The sequence below is a fragment of the Diadema antillarum genome, unplaced genomic scaffold (assembly GCF_040938485.1).
Source record: "Diadema antillarum isolate AM-2024a unplaced genomic scaffold, OU_Dant_1.0 scf00000049, whole genome shotgun sequence".
NCBI classification, from domain to species: domain Eukaryota; kingdom Metazoa; phylum Echinodermata; class Echinoidea; order Diadematoida; family Diadematidae; genus Diadema; species Diadema antillarum.
Genome location: NW_027270938.1, coordinates 2,248,453 through 2,269,466, shown reverse-complemented (window position 1 = coordinate 2,269,466; position 21,014 = coordinate 2,248,453). Strand labels below are relative to the sequence as shown.

Genomic DNA, 21,014 nt, shown 5'->3' with positions numbered 1-21,014 from the left:
ACTCAATCAATATGAAAGAATACTGGAAACCCATATTCAACTACAAGGCCTTTAAATATTACCACACCAGATTTTGAAACCTCTGCAGCATTGGGTGCCCGCACCCAGATGCACTCTTTTCAGCCAACTTTGTTGTATAACAATTTCTTTAATGCACCTCTATTATGCTTCCAACACCTCCAGCCATCATGAACTCCAGAGTGAAAAAAGGTCAACATGCAGTCATTCAATGCATAAACCATTGCAGACATTATATGTACATGGATTACACCCAGATGTGACAAGGTGCATAAATTCCACACTGCACATTATGCACATATTTTGGTTCTTACACATGAGAACTCTTGCTCCAAACAGCACATTTGAAGTACATGTTGCCACTGTAAGACACAACTTGTTGAAGCCTCTTTCCCTACCAGAACTTTGTATTTACATTCTTTACATGTAAAAACACCATAATGACATTTAGTGACAACATGTATACACAAATGATAAAAAAAGCCACAAGATTAGGTTGGCGTATGGTGTCTATCGAAATGTTTACGAGACCCGTCATCAGATTGGCCAGCAGGAAGTACAGCAGCTGATTTCTACCAACGGCAGACACCAACAGAGAAGTCCCTCCTGGTTGGTCTGTATCAAAAAGACAAGAGAAAGAGAATTATCTCCAACATCATGCTTAACTTCCATAGTGTTTCATTTGAGCAAGGGTCATCAAGATTTCCAGCAGCTGATATTCACTATAAACTCCCTCATGGGTCATTCAATGTAAAATCAAAGCATCTTCATACACATGGAGATTTTTCTATCAAGTTATGCACACACAATGGGTTTCAATTCTTTTTCTATGAGGCAGATGGACCTACTGGCAAGTGCAGGAATTGATTGGTGTTTTGTAATTTATCAATCTAAATGTTCTGAAGTGCCCAAGATTGAAAGGAACCAAAGGTATGTGAGATGATAACCAACCTCTTTGAAAATTCACCGCAGAAATTAACAAAAGGCACATTGATCAAATATTCGTGTGTATTTCAATGACTTTAAAAACGGCATAAGCGACATTCATGCATGATATAGCTAAGCTACTACAAATATGAAAATCATGTGTATATACAATATATATCATTTTGCAATGTGAAATCATACATACTTAAAATGAAAATCAACCTCTACAACAAAATTGACTTGACAAAACCTTGATATGTGAGCAATGAAATATCCTAGCGTGGAGAAATGTCACTTGCAAGATACAGAAAACAATACACTTTATGATGTCTGTAGTTTCAGTCATTCTAGAAAAGGAATTTGTTATGTACATTTTTTATTTATAGAACTTTAAATACATATCTTATTAGTGCTAGCAAAGTTAAATTATATATAAAGTATTTAATACCTGAAGCAACATCAAGTCAGTGCTAAAGGTCTACTCGTTAATTTACTACACATTCACATCATACCTTCTTTTTTGTTATCCTGATGTATATGATGGTTTATCACTTTGAATATGATGTCAATCAACAAAAAGCAGCATAGAGCATAAATACCAGAGGCGATCTGAAAAATAGAATCAAACACAACCATAGAGATGTAAATCTTAACTCGAAATCATTCTACAATGGAATGGATGGGACTTCAATGCCAAAGGTTGTATGCTGTAACAAGTTAATTCAGTTATGCTTGCTAAGTAACCACAAGATACATGTGTATTAGAATGCCTACATTTCATTTTTGGATGAACATACCAAATTCATCTACATAAAGATTCAATTGATTAATGCAAAATGAAAATAAAAAAAAGATAAATGAATAAATGCACGGGAACTCTCAGCAGTATAGAAAGAAAGACAACCAAAAAAAGAGAATTCTGTCCGAGTATGTATGCCCATGATTTTTTTTTTTTTACAATTGCTACTGATTAAGCTGACATTAGTTTGCATCCTACGAATTACTTAAACAGAACCATCACTAACTCTTCTATTGTGCCTTTCAGCAATAACTCTGAGATGTGAGGAGTGTTTGAATTAAAGTTGATGGGTGAGGGGATAAGTCTAGAGTACACTGCACCTCACCACTTATTGCAAATCAAGAAATATTCGCTGCATGAAATTTATGTGAATTGGAGCCGACAGCCTTTTTCGCGGCATGAAATTTTTGCGAATTGCCACTGGCATCCAATGCATGACAGTGTAGACAAGAACTTTTGCATGAATTTCAATTTCATGAATCTTGGCTTCTGTGAAATTTATGACATTAAAATGCATGCAAAAATATCTGGTTTTACAGTCTGCTTACGTTCCAGATGATGTAAGGCATGTTTGCCAATCTCCTGCTGGTGGCACTGACGTGTTCCTCAACCCACAACAGAACAAGCCACACTAAGGCATCGGCTAAAATGAGGATGAGGAACGCCTTCAACCAGTTCTTGACACAGCTCCTGATAAAACAAAGAAAATAAAAATGTCAAAGGAGGGGCCTTACCAGATTTATCACGTGTGCGCTGTGTTCATGCAGGGGACTGTTTTGAGTCTCATCGTCTGCGGTGAACATGGCACAACTTCTGGAGGTTGTGCCAGACTCATGCTGGACTGTCTCGCATGACATTCATGCCAGACTCACTGCAGACTCATGCCTTGTGCCATGACTGTTTAGAGTCCCTATCATCTGAAGTTAATACAGCACAACCTCTAGAAGTTGTGCCGCATTTTGGAAGACTATATTAATGGGGTATAAGAAAGTAATCTATTATGAGTTTCGGTGTGTGCCATGAAATACACGTACAGTAGTTGTCTTTGTGTCAATTGTATAATACTCCTCTGTTGTTTAACTTGCAAACTACAACTCATTGCAAATTCACTTTTTTTTCTCTACTAATCAAGACACTTTATTCATAAATGTAACAAAACAGGGATATCATAATCATTATGCATCACCTACAACAAAAGGAGTCAATTCCATTCAAAAATTCAAGGAAAATCATATTTGGTTCATTTTGCGCACAACTCAAATAACAATATTGACATCAGCGATGCAGTAATTGTGAAATGGAGACATATTCCATACTCTTTTCTTTAACCTCAAATTTAGTCAGTACAGAGTATGGTTTTGTTTTATTTACCCTCTCTAATCTGTAGCACATTCTTTGACACAAAGTGAGTTTTCATAGCTTCGATGTAACTTTAATGCAAAGATACCTTGGCTGCATCAGATATTGTCCGAGCTTGACGCCTGCAAAGTAGATGGCGACGTAGCCCAGGCAGGAGGCCAGCCCCTCCCTGTTGGCATTGAAGAACCCCGCCCGCGAGTCTTTCAAGTCGGTGCCATGGAGGACCACCTCCTGGAGACCGCATCCCGTTAGCAGGTGCTGGTAGAGAAGGGCCAGTGACAGGGAGATCAGGCCGCTCCACGTGGGCGGCAGGACGGCCAGTAGCAGGGTGCACAGCACCTGGTAACCATTTCATGGACATGATTTTACAACCATGGTAATTACACAGAGCATCTTTCATGTCAGCAACTTTGCAACAACCAACCAGCCACAACAAATATTCTTTTTTTCTCTACAAGTTTTTTTTTAAAATCAAGAAAAAAATTACAATGCATTTTATGGCAAGGGCTCTAATATGTTTAAAAAAATGATGAGATATGGAGTCTGTACTTTCATTATACTTTTATTCACCATGGTCAGAATAATATGTAGTATTTAAATATCATCTGAAAAAAAAAAAGTACCATACTGTTGCTGAATGTCCCCCAAAACATTGCATAACTGATAGCCTGGTAATATTCAACAATAATCAGATTTCAGTTTCTTTGTAGGCCCTATGTCTCTCTAGCTAATCTTTATTGTCATTGTCTTTCATCACTATTAATGTCTTTTCACATCTTGCAATAATGGACAAACTGCAGTGAAGAATTCCTTGCATTAAAAGATATTATTTTGGCATAATCCTTCAACAGATGTGAGAAAGCTTTCAATTCTTTTAAACACAACAATTTCAGAGGAATCATACACGAGGTCGTGCAATTTACCTTTGTTGCAGCTAAGGTGAAGAAAAAGTTCCAATGGACCCCATATTCAGAGACGTTCTCATGGTAGTCTATCCCTTTAAGCGATGCCAGCCTGCCAAATCCAAGGATGAGGAGAGGAACCGAAGATTTCACTGATTTCATCACAGATTTCAGTCCAGACCTAGGGCAAGAAATAAGTACAGCTTGACTATGATATTCTCATTGCATTGATAACAAAAACTTCCCTCTTTTTTCCCACTGTAAAGAGAAAATTCTCATGATGAAAGAAACATTTCAGCATCAGCATTTGTTTCCATGGAGACTTGTCATCTGCTTGCTCTCTGGAATTTGAAGTCTAAACTTTGAGGTTTTGACTCAAGGATTATTGTTTGGTATGAACTAGAACTGTATTTCTATTTTATCATAATGCTATTCATCATCTGCTTAACTTGGTTGATTTGATACCTCACGACTGAATGAAAACAAAATAGTCATACACTTAACTATATTCTGCATACCACTGGCTCTTCAAGATTTAAATTTGACATTTATTTTATTCAATTCTGTGTCCACTATCTTTTACCCAACAGTGGGCAAGGTGACATAAGGCTACCACTAATCCACAAATTTGCCACAATTTGCTGTCTTGCTGAACAATTTAAAAGCCTTCCAAATGTAGAGTCTGCTCTCCATATTTAAAGATACATTTCCTCAACATCAGTGTATTTTAAAGAACATCTCTTTGCCACACCTATCATATTTTCCTCTGGCTTCTGGTGAGACTATTGCATTCATCAGGACATAGGCACCCACTCCGCCATCCATAATTCCTGTGCCGAACGTTTCCGTCTTTGCAAAGCGCCTCGGGAACACAACAAAGTCCACTGCAAGGATACCGACTGCAACTCCAACGTTAAACAGCACTCTAAAGTTTGTGATAAATGGCAATCGTCCACACATAGGCGTTTCCAGGATGCTCTGCACGGATACAGTTTTGCGCTTGAAGCATTTGGACTGGCAGGCAAGTAGTATCAAGGATACGGAGAGGACAATCTCTGTGAGAACAATCTGAAGAGCTGAGTCACTGAGGAGTGTGGCCGACAGGCACAGCGGAAGAGTGAGGATCAGAAAGTCAAGTAGAAACTGGATTCTATGTTTAAGGGGATAGGAGAAAGAGATAATGGCTTTTTAGCATGAAACAAGCACAATCACTGTCCTGTAGATTACTGGGAGTGCTGCATGTAAACACATAGGTCATCAAATAATGATCATCATGAACTATACTTGCACAATCATTATTCAATTATTATCTATATTGTATGTTTTAAAAGACAAAATCGACAAACTTGACAAAACAACCATGCATTTTTGTCAAGTTGTAATTTGATGGCTATTTCAGCAAATACCTTGAGACCAAACCAAAAGTTGTCCTATTATCACACTGAGGCAAACACAAAAATGATTAATAATAAAATAAGGGAAGTCAGTGATATTCTGGAGTACTCTTAAGTTTGTGTTATCTATACTTTCTTGCACTTTTACAATTGTTAACCGTTTGTTTCTAAGGGCAACCAGGGACACCATGCACTCACCTTGCTGGGCATTACCACATTGATTTCATGCTGGAGAAAAAAAAATTATCCACAACTCCTTCAGAGTATCATGTTAATGCACCCACGCTCACTGTTAGTTTTCATTCTTATCATGAGTGACATGTGTCTGGAATCACCTACCCTCTATTCCTGTCACCTCATAGACTAGAAAGACATAGAAAGGGCAGCTTTACCAGCAAATAGGAAGATGCAGTCATCAGTATAGGGTCTACTTACACTGTAGTCAATAAAAAGAGTCTCAATATCTTATCTGCATGCTCACAGTATACTGTTGTACATACGGTATAGAAATGTTGGCACCCACTGTAGAAGTCACACATACTCGCCATCGCTGATCAATGATCACAGTCTGGCTTATCAAACAAACTGTTAGAGGAAATTATACAACTTCAAGATTTTAAGTTTCCAAGTACCTTGCAAGTTTAGCAGGACAAGTGATGTCTGCCACTATTGTCTCATCAAACATTTGACACTGTTATTCAGAGCAAAAAAAAAAAAAAGTACCAGCACTGCATTCATTTTCTTCTTGCAACTCACAGCAGCCCTTCATGGATGCTGAAGGCTACCAGTACAAGGTGAACTGATGACCGCAGCAGGACAGATGATGGACTGACGGTCAACATGAGAGAGACCTCGGACTTCGTGGTCCCATTCAGGTTGCTGTAAAACATCTCCTTGGACAGCTCCATTGCAGCAGAATTTCCCGCCATTTTCTAAAGCTGTTGCAGCAGATGTGAATAAAATCAAACAAAATACTGAGCACTTGTGCATAAGTGTAATTTGAGTATTACTTGATGATGATGATGAACATACAATATTGATGTTAACAATCATAATGATGGCAGCCATACAATAACAATCATGATTATCATAAATGCTGCTGATTATCATTATTAGCATCATCACCACCACCATCACTTTACAACTGAATCTCTGCATGCCACGGTGGTGAAAGAGCTAAAATCTCACAATATCATTTCCATGATACCACACATGCGATACCAGAACCAGATCTGCTCCATTGCATTGGACAAGTTCCACTCCCTGGAATGGGTGAATTCTAGGGAGTATTTTAGACAAGCTGCCCTCCACTTTTTTATATTTTTATACTTCATCATTTTTATTAATTGTTTTCATATAAAATATACAATTACTTGTACTTAATTTAAAAGAGGTCAAACGTCAACATTATGTCAGAATTACTTCTGTGACACACCCCATTCTCTCAGAGATGCCAAGTTCAAAAAACTTTCATGAGTGAGATTTTTATGACTCGGCGTCTCGGCGCTCGCGCGCATGCGCATGCGAACGAGGGGGGTGTCCCCCTCCCATGGTAGGGAGCTTTTTTAAATTATTAGCTCTTAATGATGCGATGTGGTGCATACTTAAGTGACTATTATTTACTAATTTTGAAAGACAAAAAGGAAATATACCTTCAATTGCAACTATCACTTTAATCCTTTGAGCTATGCTCCTTATTTTTGGCCCAAATTGCAGACTTCACCAGATGTGTGAGAAAAACGGGTGCCATGCGTGAGATCGTGACACAGACCCTAAATGCTTGAGTCTCACGCAGAATGCATGAGACTTGGTAGCTCTGTTCTCTTGGTAATAAAAGTCTCAATATGCTTTCAAATAAAACATAACTTATAGACACAAATAACATGCAGTGAGCTATTTTACATAATTTGGAAAGTTGTCATAAGACAAAATGAGAGTACAAATATTGCTGTACATGCAGGGAACAATAGGTCATTAAGGAATCTTCAGTTGCAAAAGGGTTAGGAGAGTTCTCAAGTGACTTGGCGCGGGGCATGGAGGTACCACGCTTGGGGCCTTAAAATACACTGTCTTTTCTTTTATGCCTGTGCTGGGGCTGGGGCTAGACAACTTTCAGTCCGGATGACAACTTTACTTTGACTTTATGTTGAGGTTCTTCTTTTTACAGACAGTGATCGAGCCTGAGCAAGCAGTATGAAGGCTGAAGCCTTGCATTTATTCGATCCCCTCGCACACGACCCCACGCAGCACACTTCCTCTAATGTTTGGCATCATAGACCGTTCTAACCAGCAAGATCAAGGAGAGTAAACAAGAGTCTAACAGTTACACTGTTAAGTAAATTTTCTTGCCTTATGCGATGGCGGCAATCGACACTAGCCAATGGCAATGCCAGTAAATAAAAGTTACCGTACTGTAAAGTAGTAGCAGCCAACTAGCTAGACGTCGAAGGCTTGCGTCGAAAGGTGGAAGAAATCGGGCCGCAGCATTGCACTGGTAGCTGAAAACAACAAAGGCAAAGTCTGATCATGGAGGTACAATTCGTTGCAAGCAATTAAATGAGAAAGTCTGCAGTGGGAATAGGACTCGAGACCGAAGAGAAGCTTACCTACCCGCCACACCACGCCGTTGCCGCTAGGCTAGTTAGCTCTAGCTTGCGATGTACTACAACCCAGTATTGTAACCTTCACTCCCCAGCACTCCGCCTCAGTGGCCATGCTTCCCGTGCCCGATCAATAAATACAACGAGCGATGCATGCGTGATGCTAACCCCCGGCGCGGCGGGGGGCAGATGTTGATGTTGAGTTCTACGTATTGCGCAATGTTCTCGTGCTCCCACCATCACCAGTCACCACTGCACTGCTTAGGACCGCGGGCGTGAGCTTGTTTTTGCTCATGAAGAAGAAATAATTCTGGAAAAGCTCCAGAAACTGTACCAGTGGACAAGGCTGTAAGCTGAATTATTTTGAAAAAATGGTGAGCGTCACATTGTAATGATATGTAATGAACGTTAGTTAGTTGCTGCCATTTGTCTAAATTTCCGTAATCCCATACGTTCAAATATGTGTAGTGTATAGATCTAGTGATTAGTGGCAGCAGTTCTTGGTAATTGTAAAAAAAGACCAGCAACTTAGTAGTTAGTGCTCCTGGGCTGATACTGAATAAACGTGTTCAATGTAGCCAGGAAGTGCGCGGGGATGAGGGCGGGGGGGGGGGGGGGGGGGGGAGTGGAGGGGCTACATACCTCCCCCCCCCCCCCCCCCCGAATTTTTGTGATGATTTTAAAACAAATGTTTGGGGGCTGAAATTCACATCTCATGATCTTGTGCACATTTTGGCATTGATTTAACTTGAGATGTACACCCTTTAAAATTTACTTGTTTAATTGGGTAGTAATGTCATAATTGGTTCCAATGCACATTAAAATTACCTGATAATCGGGTTGCCTCTCCGCATAAATGGGTAAATAATTTTCTTCTTATCTAATTTCTTCCCACATTTTATCGCAGATATAACCCTTCAAGAAATTATGAATGTCAAATTTTTATTGGCTAATCGCTTTCTCTGCTTAATTTGCAAAGAAGACCGATCAATTGGGGAGTGATTAAACATGAAAACACATGTACCACTACCAACTTGCCACACGTAAACGAACATTACACATGTACAATATGTAGGTGGCACTCGCAATTGCATAGACAGACAGGAGTTGAACACACTTGCACTCCTCCCTTGCTCCGCAACAACATTCACAATACAAGAAGATTGCAACGAAAATCAGGCCATGCACCAGCTCCATAATCTTACTTTTCCCCAATCACTTCTCGAAAAGTAATACCCGACATTCTACGTGGCTAGGCACGCAAAGAGACATGTTTATTTCGGAAAACGCCTGCGTGTTACCGAGGAGTCTATAGTCAAACGACAAAGTTTTCTGAAGACATATTTGTCCATAAAAAGAATGTAAATTATTGTTCTTTACTGAGCAAGTGTAAGGTATGTATCATATGCCGTGCAAGCACGCGTGTTAAGCATACAGTGTAGGTGTTTGGTGCAGTGTACAATTCATGTACATACACATTGTGTGTGTCAATTGTGAATGAGAAGTGTTCTTCTGTTCATTGGGTACTCCGCGTTTAGAAATCGGGTAAGAAACCCTCTGCCCGAGCCTACCCGATTATGCGGAGAGTACTGTATAACTGTGTGAAGGAGTGCCCCAAGGTTAGCTTGAGGAGAGAGCCTGCTACGGTACTAAATCAAATGTTGCTCTTGCTTTGAACTAACTAGTGTTAGCACATTTTCGTGACCAATGTCTTTTAAAAAAAAAAAAAAAAGTTTTCAGTGACTTTTATGTGTAAAAATGAATAAGCGTGTCTGCATAAGAAATATAAAACAATAGATCATAAATTCATTTTGATGATGCAATTTTTTTTCATGTAAATTCGTTTATACACTACAAAAAAGAATTTAGGTTTAGACAGAATTTAGCGCATTTCATTCAAGCTTTATTTCAGGACTTAGAACATAGAGATTAAAATCTTATGCACAAAAATATTGGGGGGGGGGGGAGGGCTGTGCATAAATTTGATAGCATATTAAATTAGCATAGGTCCTATAAAATTAATGTAGAAAAAATGGCCATTTTTGGGAAAAGTTATGCACTCTTGGAGTTGGAGATGACGCAATGGGCAATGTGCGTGCCGATTTTCACCACGATCGCACAATCCACAGCTAAGATCTTAGGGGAGCCAAGTAACCCCCCCCCCCCCCCCCCCCCTTCAATTTAAAAATAGCCAGGGTTATATAGGATTTTGAAAACAATTACATCTGATGTACAGGTCTCTACTTGTCACAACTAGTAACGCAGAAGTGTGAATGACAACAGATTACTGATAGATCAAGGTCTAAAACTTTATCAATAGACCTATATTGATGTTATGGATATTAAGTGCCTAGTGAAGGTGCTCTTTTATTAGGCTTTGCTAGAGGAAGAATACAAATGATAGATTGATCTAAAAATGTCTTCTTCTTTTTTCAAAGCTAATAGACTTACCAGAAGAAATTTCATCATACCACTTACCTATAGCTTAGAACCATGCATGTCTGACTGTTGGCAGATACAACTGTATCAAGTGTAGTGCTTAGTCTTATTTGCATTTGTTATCAAAATAAAAGATATGATGTGTGACTTGTAATGGTTCATGCATATGCCAGCCTTTTTCACCATTTTTCTTGACAAGAGCCTATTATTGGAGCTCTACCCTTCATAGCTAGGCATACAATCCAGTGCATAGCAGTATTTGACCCCAGGTTCAATCATGTGAACAAAACAAAAACAAAAAAAACAAAAGTTAATCAGCGTAATTAAGATTGAATACTACATAAATGAATACTATACATTAAAATAAAAAATTTCCGATGAATAGGACAGATTCTTATAATATCTTACAAATTGTATTTGCAGGATGGTTGTGGCATTGGTGTGATATGATAGGGGCACCATACGGTTTTATCTGACTCACAATCACTGTGTAATCAGTTATTTTGAGCAAAGTTTGGGAAGTTTGTGGGTGAAAACTGCTTCTATTCAAGTTGTTGTTTTTTTCAATGCTGGAGCACCAACTGATAATATGATGTGCATTATCAAATTTGCAGTTCACAGGCCTACACATCATTTACTCTCTTTTTTTTCCCAGAAGGATGAAGATCCCAAAATGTTACTTCATGAGTTTTACGTCCTTCAGGAAGAGAGAATAAAAGTTATCTCTGTGTCACAACAAGAAAAATATTGTGAGTATCACTGCTTATCAGCCAAGCTTATCTTAATTGCAGATTTCAAGTTATAAACTACTGGGAAAAAAAAGAACTTATTTTATCTTTTAAGTTTCATCTCGTAGCTGGAGGTTGGAATATTGTATGATGGTTTCAAATGAAAAGCAAAACTCAGCTCTTTATCAATTACTGCCAAGAAAGTGCAGCATGTGGGAACTTGCCGTTAATGGCTTCAGTTATGTATTATGTGATGTCTTTAATGTGTACTGGTAGCCATTGGGGAAACAAAGGTGTTTTTTTTTTTATTGAAGCTGGGTAATTATGTTTTCCTGGCAGAGGGCACAAGACCTATCTCCAGACATCCCCAGACTATGACTTTCAAGCGTACCGTCAGGTTGTTCACAACTGCACTGAAGAATTCAACCGCATCTCCAAGCGAATCATCGAGATTGAGGATCTCTTCAGAGAGAAGTATCAGAAGGGGGATATCGCTGACTGCTTGAAGAAAGTACAGGAAGCAGAGAGAGATAAATTGGAAAAGGTATGAAGCAAAAAAATATAATTTCAGAAATGTTTCTCGAGAGTCAAATGTGTGAGAGATATATAGATAAGACAGAGATTAACTGGAAGAGATATATAGTTAATTTTAAAGGCATAATTTACCATTTGCAGATGAAACAAAAACCTATCATTAGTGCTTCAAAATAGTTCTAAAATGTGAGTTAGAGATAGAAACAACCAGTGTAAAAATTTGAACCAGTATAATTGATGTTGAGTATTGTCAAATATACAAAATGTGAATAATAGTAATGGTTTAATGAGAAAAATAGTGATATGTCCTTTTATTCAAAGGACAAGTCCACCTTTATATACATAAGGATTGAGAGAATGCAGCAATATTAGTAGAACACATCAGTGAAAGTTTGAGGAAAATTGGACAATCCGTTCAAAAGTTACGAATATTTTAAGTATCTGCGCAGTCACTGCTGGAAGAGAAGACTACTACAGTGTATGATGTCACATGAATACAACTATATAAAGAAAATAAAAAGAGAATTTCACAACACTTTACTTTTTGAATAAAGTGCACATTTCTTCGACTTGCTACTGATGTATGTTGAAGGTAATATTATTCCCCCTGCCTTCTGCAAGAGAGAAGTCGAGTGTTCTTTTGTTATGCGAGAAAAATGGAAATATGTTGAATTTTCTTTATTCTTTCTTTATGTCGTTGTACTCGTGTGACATCACAAGCTATAGTAGTCTTTTCATTCAGCCGTGACTGAGCAAAAACTTCAAAAATTCATAACTTTTGAACGGATTGTCCGATTTTGCTCAAACTCTCACTGGTGTGTTCTACTAATATTGCTGCATTCACTCAACCCACATGTCTATGAAGGTGAACTTGTCCTTTAAAGGGAACCCAAACCCAAAGAGCAATATGGATTGAGTGAAAGCAGCAACATTTAATAGTAGAACACATCAATGGAAGTTTGAGGAAAATCGAACAATCGATGCAAAAGTTATGAATTTTTAAAGTTTTGGTGTAGGAACCGCTGGATGAGGAGACTACTAGAGGTTATGACGTATGAGTGGACAACAATATAAAGAAAATATAAAGGGAATTCCACAAAAATTCATTTTCCATGAAAATTACATATTTCATCAACTTGATACTGACATACTGGTATGTTAAGGGTAGCAATTATTCCCCCTGCTTTCTGAAAGCGGTTAGTCATTTGCTCTTTCATTATGCTAGAAAAGTAAATTTTTGTGGAATTTTCCTTTATATTTTCTTTACATTGTTGTCCACACATACGTCATAACCTTTAGTAGTCTCCTCATCCAGCGGTTCCAACATCAAAACTTTATAAAAAATTCATAACTTTTGCATCGATAGTTGGATTTTCCTCAAACTTCCACTGATGTGTTCTATTAATGTTGCTGTTTTCACTTGATCCACATTGCTCTTTGGGTTTGGGTTCCCTTTAAGGCTTTATTGCAAAAAAAAATTATCTGGTAGGATGTTTTGTGATAAACTGACCTACACATATGCATCAAAAGTGATAACTTGAACATTTCTTAAATCACTGCTCCCAAAGGTAAACAGGACCTTTAACAGAAGAACAAGGTGTTTCTCTCTGTAAATTAAGTTATCATGTAGCCATAAATAAGTTGTTTGCTGTTGTTGTTGTTTTGTTTTGTTTTGTTTTTTTGTTCAAGACTTGCAATTCGTAGAATAAATTTGATTCATTACAGTAGTATTCTATGTAATCATTCAGTGTTGAGTTGCAAGTAGTGGGGCTCAGATTGGGCTGTTGTGACACTGGTATGACAACTTGTGTGTGTGTGTGTGTGTGTGTGTGTGTGTGTGTGTGTGTGTGTGCACAAACAAATAAAGCACAATCTTTTTGTCGAGATGAAATGTTTTCTTGTGCTGTCATGTCACTGAAGAGACAATTCTCTTCCAGCTGTGTTATTTTGTATCATTCATTTCTGGTAAGCCTATACCAATCTGAGAAGGGAAATGATGAGATACCAGTCTGTTTCGTCTGTCATATTACACAGTAATTGCAAATTACCTCTATCACTTGGGCTGGTATGACACTTCTTCTGTATATGCACAAACACAAAAATAAGAGAAAATTTAAAGAACAAAAACAATTATAAAATAACAAAAGCAAAGGAGAAGTCGTAAGAGAAAGCCCTAGATTTGTAAACCCATTCTTTCATCATCACTTCTTCCCACAGACAGCTGTGTTGCAGTTGGCCAAACAGCGACTTCAAGATGAACCAGGGAATGAGGAGCATTCCAGAGAAATTTCTGAGCTCAAGGCTAAGTGAGTAAAGCTTTTTGGGCTTCTTTTTGCCACGAAAGTCTGCATCAGATTGTAGTTGAGTAAAAGACCATATGCTTTAATGCCAAATATCTTTCATCAGCAACACATGTGTAATGCAATGTTTAATTTCATTTGGGTGTATATACATCGCAGTCAGATGATTTAATTGCTTTTACGTTTACATTTCAGTCTTTACTTGTGAAGGATATGCTCATCGGTGTTCCCAGACAATCAGTACTGGTATTTCAGATTCACTAGGTGGTTGCAAGTATAAATGGAAGCTTCTTACTGAAGTTTTTTGTTAGGTGATCCGAGTATCCTCTCGGATCACCTTCTGTATCTGTACGGATTCTTTCTTCTTTCTTTGTTTCTTTCTTTATTTCTCCTCAAAAGTTGTGCAGAGGTTAGCTCAGAAAGTGCATTGCCTATCAATGTCAAACTTTTATCATGTATGTATGGTGTCCCAAAGACGACAGATCTAGTGAAATCATTGTGATCAGTTGACCGTGACGTCACTATGACGTCATTATATGAAAACACATTTTCATTCATATCTCATTAATAGAATGGAATTTTTCAGTCATATTTACGTCACATATATTTCAAGTCAAGTGCATTATACTCATATTCTCAAAATTCATCTTTACCCTTAAAACGTGCGCGTACGTGCGCGTTGAAATATCTGTGTGCTCCGATCGAGCTCAAACTTTCTTTGCACATGTTTCAGACCATTTGAAGCATTTTTTCAAAAATTGAAAAAATTGGACGGACACGTACGCGCGCGCGCGCGCATATACGCACGCACAGCTCACATGCAATAGAAATTTCCCATTTTTTCACTTTGATCGGATGTCTGAAATGTCAAGGAATATTTCTACCAAGTTTCAAGTCAATCCGACTCATTATGACGTCATACGGGCCCGTCAAAGTTGAAATTCCGCTCTTGCGTCAACGGCGATATACAGTGCAACATTGCCAAAAAACTGCCAATTTTAAATCCAATTTTACTCGTCAGGATGGACGGTGAACCCCCCCCCCCCCCCCCCCCCCATTTTCTTTACATATTTTGAAAGCTGATGAGTTGTACACCTTGTACATGTCATTTCATGGGTTGGCGATGCTGGCAAAATGATTGAAAGATATGAAATTTCTTAATAAAGTAAAAACAGTAAACTTTCAAAATGACGTCATCAAATTTCAAGTTCACTCGAGCGTATCTCACTTATCCTTTGCAATTTTCACCCAAATTTCAGTATGTTGTAGCTTATTGAATGTTCTTTCATTAATGTACTAAAATTGGATGATGGCATCACCTCGTAAAAATGGATTGAAAGTAACCTTGTCAAATTTGACCAGTTTACGTGTTATCTGTATGGGAGTGCAGTTTTTCTGGAAACGAAAATTGACATGACTATCTTTATCGAGCACAAGCTTACTTATGCTTCGGTGAATTTCTCCCAGATTTTAATATGTTGTAGCTGAGACTTTACGCTATCGTAAGAAGCCCTTTTTTTTTTCCATACGATGTCGGGATCACGTCAAAAATTTTGGTTGAAATGAAAGCTTATCTTCGATGCATTGAGATATTTCTTTCTTTCTGCAGCTTTCTTTGCAATAACTCAAGAAAAACATACTCTATCACCCTCAAATTTTGCACATGTTTAGTTCATGTCACGTACATTATTTCATAAAATAACAACTACTTGATCAGACGCCATCTTGGGTATGTAAATTAGGGTCAAAGGTCATAAATGTTTCATCCTGTATCTTGGTGAATATATGTCATTTCTTTCCCATATTGTGCACACGTATTGACGATGTCGCAAGAATCATTTTACAAAATAACCACTTTTTCCTCACATGCCATCTTGGGAGTGTAAAGGTGGGTCAAAGGCCATAAGTATTGGTTGCTGTATCTTCGTTATCTAGTGTATACAGAATTTGGTACCAAAGATGGCAGATATGACTTCCTTTTCTAAATGAGAATCCAAACATCACACGACCAATGTCTCTAAACACAGATGAAACCTGTATGGTCGTGCCTAGTGCGATCGGGACTCAAATCATTGATTTAAAAAAAAATCGGATCACCTTAATTTGTCAGTAATGACAAATTTTGTTTTTGTTTTTAATCTATTAAACTGTTGTAATACAAAGAATGTGAAATGTTCAAGCTCCTTCATGAGTTTCAAATGGCATCAACAATGCTCACAAAAAAAGATCATCTTTTTTTTTTTCAATGATTATGTGTGATTAGCAGCATTGCAGCCTGTGCTATTAACTGTAAGTACATGTACAGTGTATAACTGCAGTCTTTATTCCCCCCCCCCCCCTCACCCTACCCATATTTTTGCTCCAACAGGTTGACAGGAATGATGGAGCAAATCACGGATGCTCTGGAGGACTTGAGATATGAAGGAGAGGGATTATGATGGACAAATCAAACCTGTCATATTCCTGTGGCACAATGCTGCCTCAAAATGCCCAAACTTGTTCTCAAGAGAGTAGCATGCTACTAAAGCAAAAGTCTACTCTGAATACTAGAGGCACGACGATTACACAATTGAAGAGTTCAACAAGTGAGGACAGTTCCAGGGTATTAACCCGATGAGGACGAGTTCGGAGTATACTCCGGCAGGTGTCTATGGGAAATGCATGTTGTAGCAAAATCAAACCACCCTCAACAGGTTAAAATGTCTCCCTCATGGTAGGATGACAGCAAAGTGTAGCTGTTATAGATTGGCTCAGACCATTGCCTTTAATAGTCTGTGATGAGTCTCATCATCTGTGATCATGGATTGCCCCGTTCCTACCGAACAAAGGTTTACAGAAGAGAGCACGTGGAATTTGTGAGATTTTACCCCAGATACACTGTAGAAAGGTGTGTATGGTATCAACTTTGGCATTGAAAGTGTGGACCAATAATTCTCTCCTCTCCATTCAGAGGTGTTGAAGAGTGGATTCATTTGTGGTCATACCGAATGCCCCCCCCCCTCAAAAAACAAAACACAAACAGAATGGGACCCTCTGCAATGAACACTTTGAAAATTGTGAATCAATCAAAATACAATATCAAGGTATGAAATTACGCTTGTATAACTTATTACCCACATCTTACAGAAAACCCCATCCAATTTGCTTCAGTGGTAACAGAGAAATGTGGATCTTTGTAGAACATGTCACGAACCTCTTCCTTCGGAGTTCTGTCCATTGTGTTTTTTAATAAATCATTTTTTTAATTTATTTATTTTCTTTTTTAATGAAGAGTGCACATTCCAACGACTCGCGACTGATATATGTTAAGGGTAATACAGTCAACCTCACCTAAGCTAAATCTATTCAGACTGAAGAAATCACTTCAACTTTTGAGAAAATTTGACTTATAAATGTCACATGTAAGCCACAATTCTACATGCATAGATGTGTCAGTGTATGTATGGTACTGCTCGTGTCGGCCAAGTCAAATCTTGTGGCAAACAAGGTGTCATGCAATGCAAATTTTATTGTTGTACATCATACCTACATATTGTAATGTTCCAATAAGCCAGTTCGTAGTTCCACTTTGCGCATGAGCAGAAACAAGGTCATTCGGACCAACAGGCATAATGGTTTTTAAATTCACTGGGATAAGCATCTGTAATGTAATGATTATTCATGAGATACTTATAAATGCTGCTTGCCAGCACATCCACCGGACAGCAAAAGTGGTATTTGGCAATATCAATAGATAAGAGATTGTCAATACATTCAATGCAAAATAATGAAATGGATGCTTTCCCAAGTGTAAATTGACGGATCGTTCTGCTCATCTGGTCTACGCAACTCTATTCTTTGTTTGAACAGGATTGTGAATCCCATAAATTGTTATGTAAAGCTTATGCATTATGTCGCTCTAAAACGAGTTAAGTGCCCCTAACCGACTGAGAAAAGAGAAGGGTCATTCGTACCAATGCGCCCATGAGCTAACTCCGAACTAGCTTATAGGGCTATTTTCAACAAATGCTTGATTACAGTGCAGTTGCTTGTGCTTTGTGTATGTGTGTGTGTGTGTGTGTGTCAGGACAAACTGCAGTTTCATGTTTTCAAATACCGGTAGGCAGATTGACTTGTGTCAGTGTCATCACTACACAAGCTGTTTGAGGAATGCAGTCAAAAATTAAACCTTGAATTATTTATTGTACTGTGGTATTTGGGCGACTTACTGACTGATGTGGGTGGGTTTTTGCATGTAAGCTGAAGCGTGTACATGTATGCAAGTTTGGCATGCCGGCCACTGAGTTGGGCGTCCGAACGTGGCACTTTTGGGCCCGAATTCAGGAAGGTGGTACAAATGAAACCATGGTTTAAACCATGGACAACTAGAAATATCACTTAAGGTGATTAATACCCCCGCCCCGTGACGACAGTCTTACCCAAGGAATGATCTTTCCTTGATCTTCTGCCATTTAAATGCCGTTACCATGGCAACGCAGCTTCCGACACATCTGAAAAATATGTCTTGCACATCTTCCCACCAAGACTATTGTGTGTGCCACATTTCATAAGCTTTTGTCAAAAACTGAGGAAGTAGTTCAATCCACAAGATCTTTCCTTGATCTTCCACCATTAATATGCCGTTACCATGGCAACGCAGCTTCCGACATGTCCAAAAAATATGTCTTGCACATCTTCCCACCAAGACCAATGTGTGTGCCACATTTCATGAGCTTCAGTCGAATAATGAGGAAGTAGTTCAATCCGCAAGATCTTTCCTTGATCTTCTGCCATTTATATGCCGTTACCATGGCAACGCAGCTTCCGACACGTCCGAAAAATATGTCTTCCACATCTTCCCACCAAGATCAAGGTGTGTGCCACATTTCATAAGCTTTGGTCAAAAAACTGAGGAAGTAGTTAAATCCGCAAGATCTCTCCTTGATCTTCTGCCATTAATATGCCGTTACCATGGCAACCTACTTTCGGGTACTGTCAAAAAATGCGTCTTGCACATCTACAACCAAAGGCACACATCTGTACCAAGTTTCATGGAAATTGGGCAAAAACTGAGGAAGTAGTTTGCAACACAAAATTTTCCATCATTTTGGCTCATAATATGTGAGCTGTTACCATGGCAACATACTTTTTGTCACTGTCAAGAAATGTGTCATGCTGACCTATATCCTAAGACAAACATTCAATATGAATTCCATCAGAATTGGAAGAACACTGATGAAGCAGTTTTGTCATGAAGCATTTTGCCCTATATTTTACCAATAACATGCCGTTACCATGGCAACGCACTTTTTGCCACTGCTGAAATATGTGTCTTGCACATTAACATATTCAGATGAACATCTGTACCTAATTTCATAAAAATTGATCAAAAACTGTGGGAGGAGTTCGCGACGCAAGATTTGTACCCATTTTTGCCCATAATATGCCGTTACCATGGCAACGTACTTTTGGGTACTGTCAAAAAATACGTCTTGCACATCTACAACCCAAGGCACACATCTGTGCCAAGTTTTATGGGAATCGGTTGAAAACTGAGGAAGTAGTTCGCGACGCAAGATTTGCAACGGACCGACCGCCCGACCGCCCGACCGCCCGACCGACCGCCCGACCGACCGCCCGACCGCCCGACCGTCCGCTGATTCCTATATACCCCCTTCAAACTTCGTTTGGCGGGGGTATAAAAACCATGAAGGGCCAAGTGTCGCACGGAATATTTCGTTACGAAATCAGTCTTTTTGTTGATGAAATGATTATTTTGTAACGAAATGACATTTTGTAACTAAATGAACATTTCATCTACAAAATGATAATTTCGTCAATGAAACGGTCATTTTGTTGACGAAATGACCAATTTCATAACGAAATATTCCATGCGACACTTGGCGCTCCATGATTTTTGTCCATGGTAACTGGTTTTTGTCCATGGTTTCATTTGTACCACCTTCGTGAATTTGGGCCAAAGAGTTTTGGAAAGTTATTATTATACACATATACACATTTGATTTGTTTTAAAATTCAAGATTTCCAGCAAAAACAGCCGACATTTTGAGTTTCCTCTTTACATTCCAGTATCATTTGTTGTTGTTGTTGTTGTTGTTGTTGTCTTTGCTGTTATTGACGTTGCTGTTGTTAGAATGTACTGTGAACTTCTGGGAAAATTATGTGACACAGCGGAGGTACATTAATCGTACAGACATATTTAGTTGATTTTTTTATTTCAAATATATATTATGCATATAACGTTCATTGCAAATGTCATTGAAACAACTGTGATGTGAGATGTGTTTGTATTGTCATGATTGTTGTACAAATGTCAAAGGAAATGACATTTCTATGTCCCATTATAGATCAATAACGATGAATCTGAGTCGAATGAATCTACTCATTCTACAACTTACAGTGTTCACTGTCAGCATGACTATTTTCTGTGTTGATAGATTTAGAGTCTGAATGTGATGTGATTGGATTACATAGTTTGGTCTGTCACTGGTGCTGGCGTTGAGATAGTGTACCACCAAACACCAGTGCCAGCATCTAACTTGACATCACCCAGTATGTGTTGAGAAAGAAATACCTCTAAGAACACTCTTCTGTTACACCCATAAAGATATATACTGATGAACCAGGATAGATCTCTATGGTTACCCCATGACGTATTTTTGACTTCTCTGTACTTGATCTGGATTTCACCTTGTGCTAATTACTGCTCAGAGTTATGCTTGATAAAATACGAATACAGTATAAATTGGAGAAATTCATTTACAATCTCTGTGATTATACACCAAACTATATCATTGTCCTCTCCACACCTGATCAGGGTTTCACGTACTGCTATTCATTGCTCAGTTACTCTTGATAAAACACAAACAAAATCAAAGAAGTTCATTTACAATGTACATTGTACAATAATTTGCATTGTACATTTATTATTCAGTTACCAAAGAAAAAAAAATTACAAGATGGGAAACCTACGTTTACAACAGTTCATACAAATCACAAAAAAAAAATCTCCAT

The 21,014-nt window shown here is 38.4% G+C and overlaps 2 protein-coding genes across 2 annotated transcripts; one reads left to right on the top strand and one right to left on the bottom strand.

Moving 5' to 3' along the window:
- Positions 1-412: 412 nt before the first annotated feature.
- Positions 413-8,122, bottom strand: LOC139715497 (phosphatidylinositol-glycan biosynthesis class W protein-like). The gene is made up of 8 exons (XM_071627068.1): positions 8,010-8,122; positions 6,156-6,337; positions 4,757-5,155; positions 4,027-4,186; positions 3,192-3,442; positions 2,293-2,434; positions 1,458-1,554; positions 413-621 (listed from the first exon to the last, which is right to left on the bottom strand). The coding sequence occupies exons 2-8, from the start codon at positions 6,326-6,328 to the stop codon at positions 413-415; spliced, it is 1,431 nt and encodes a 476-aa protein (XP_071483169.1). The 5' UTR covers positions 6,329-6,337; positions 8,010-8,122.
- LOC139715465 (required for excision 1-B domain-containing protein-like) lies at positions 6,612-16,900 on the top strand. The gene is made up of 5 exons (XM_071627037.1): positions 6,612-6,671; positions 7,116-7,129; positions 11,506-11,710; positions 13,918-14,006; positions 16,369-16,900. The coding sequence occupies exons 1-5, from the start codon at positions 6,612-6,614 to the stop codon at positions 16,436-16,438; spliced, it is 438 nt and encodes a 145-aa protein (XP_071483138.1). The 3' UTR covers positions 16,439-16,900.
- Positions 16,901-21,014: the final 4,114 nt, after the last annotated feature.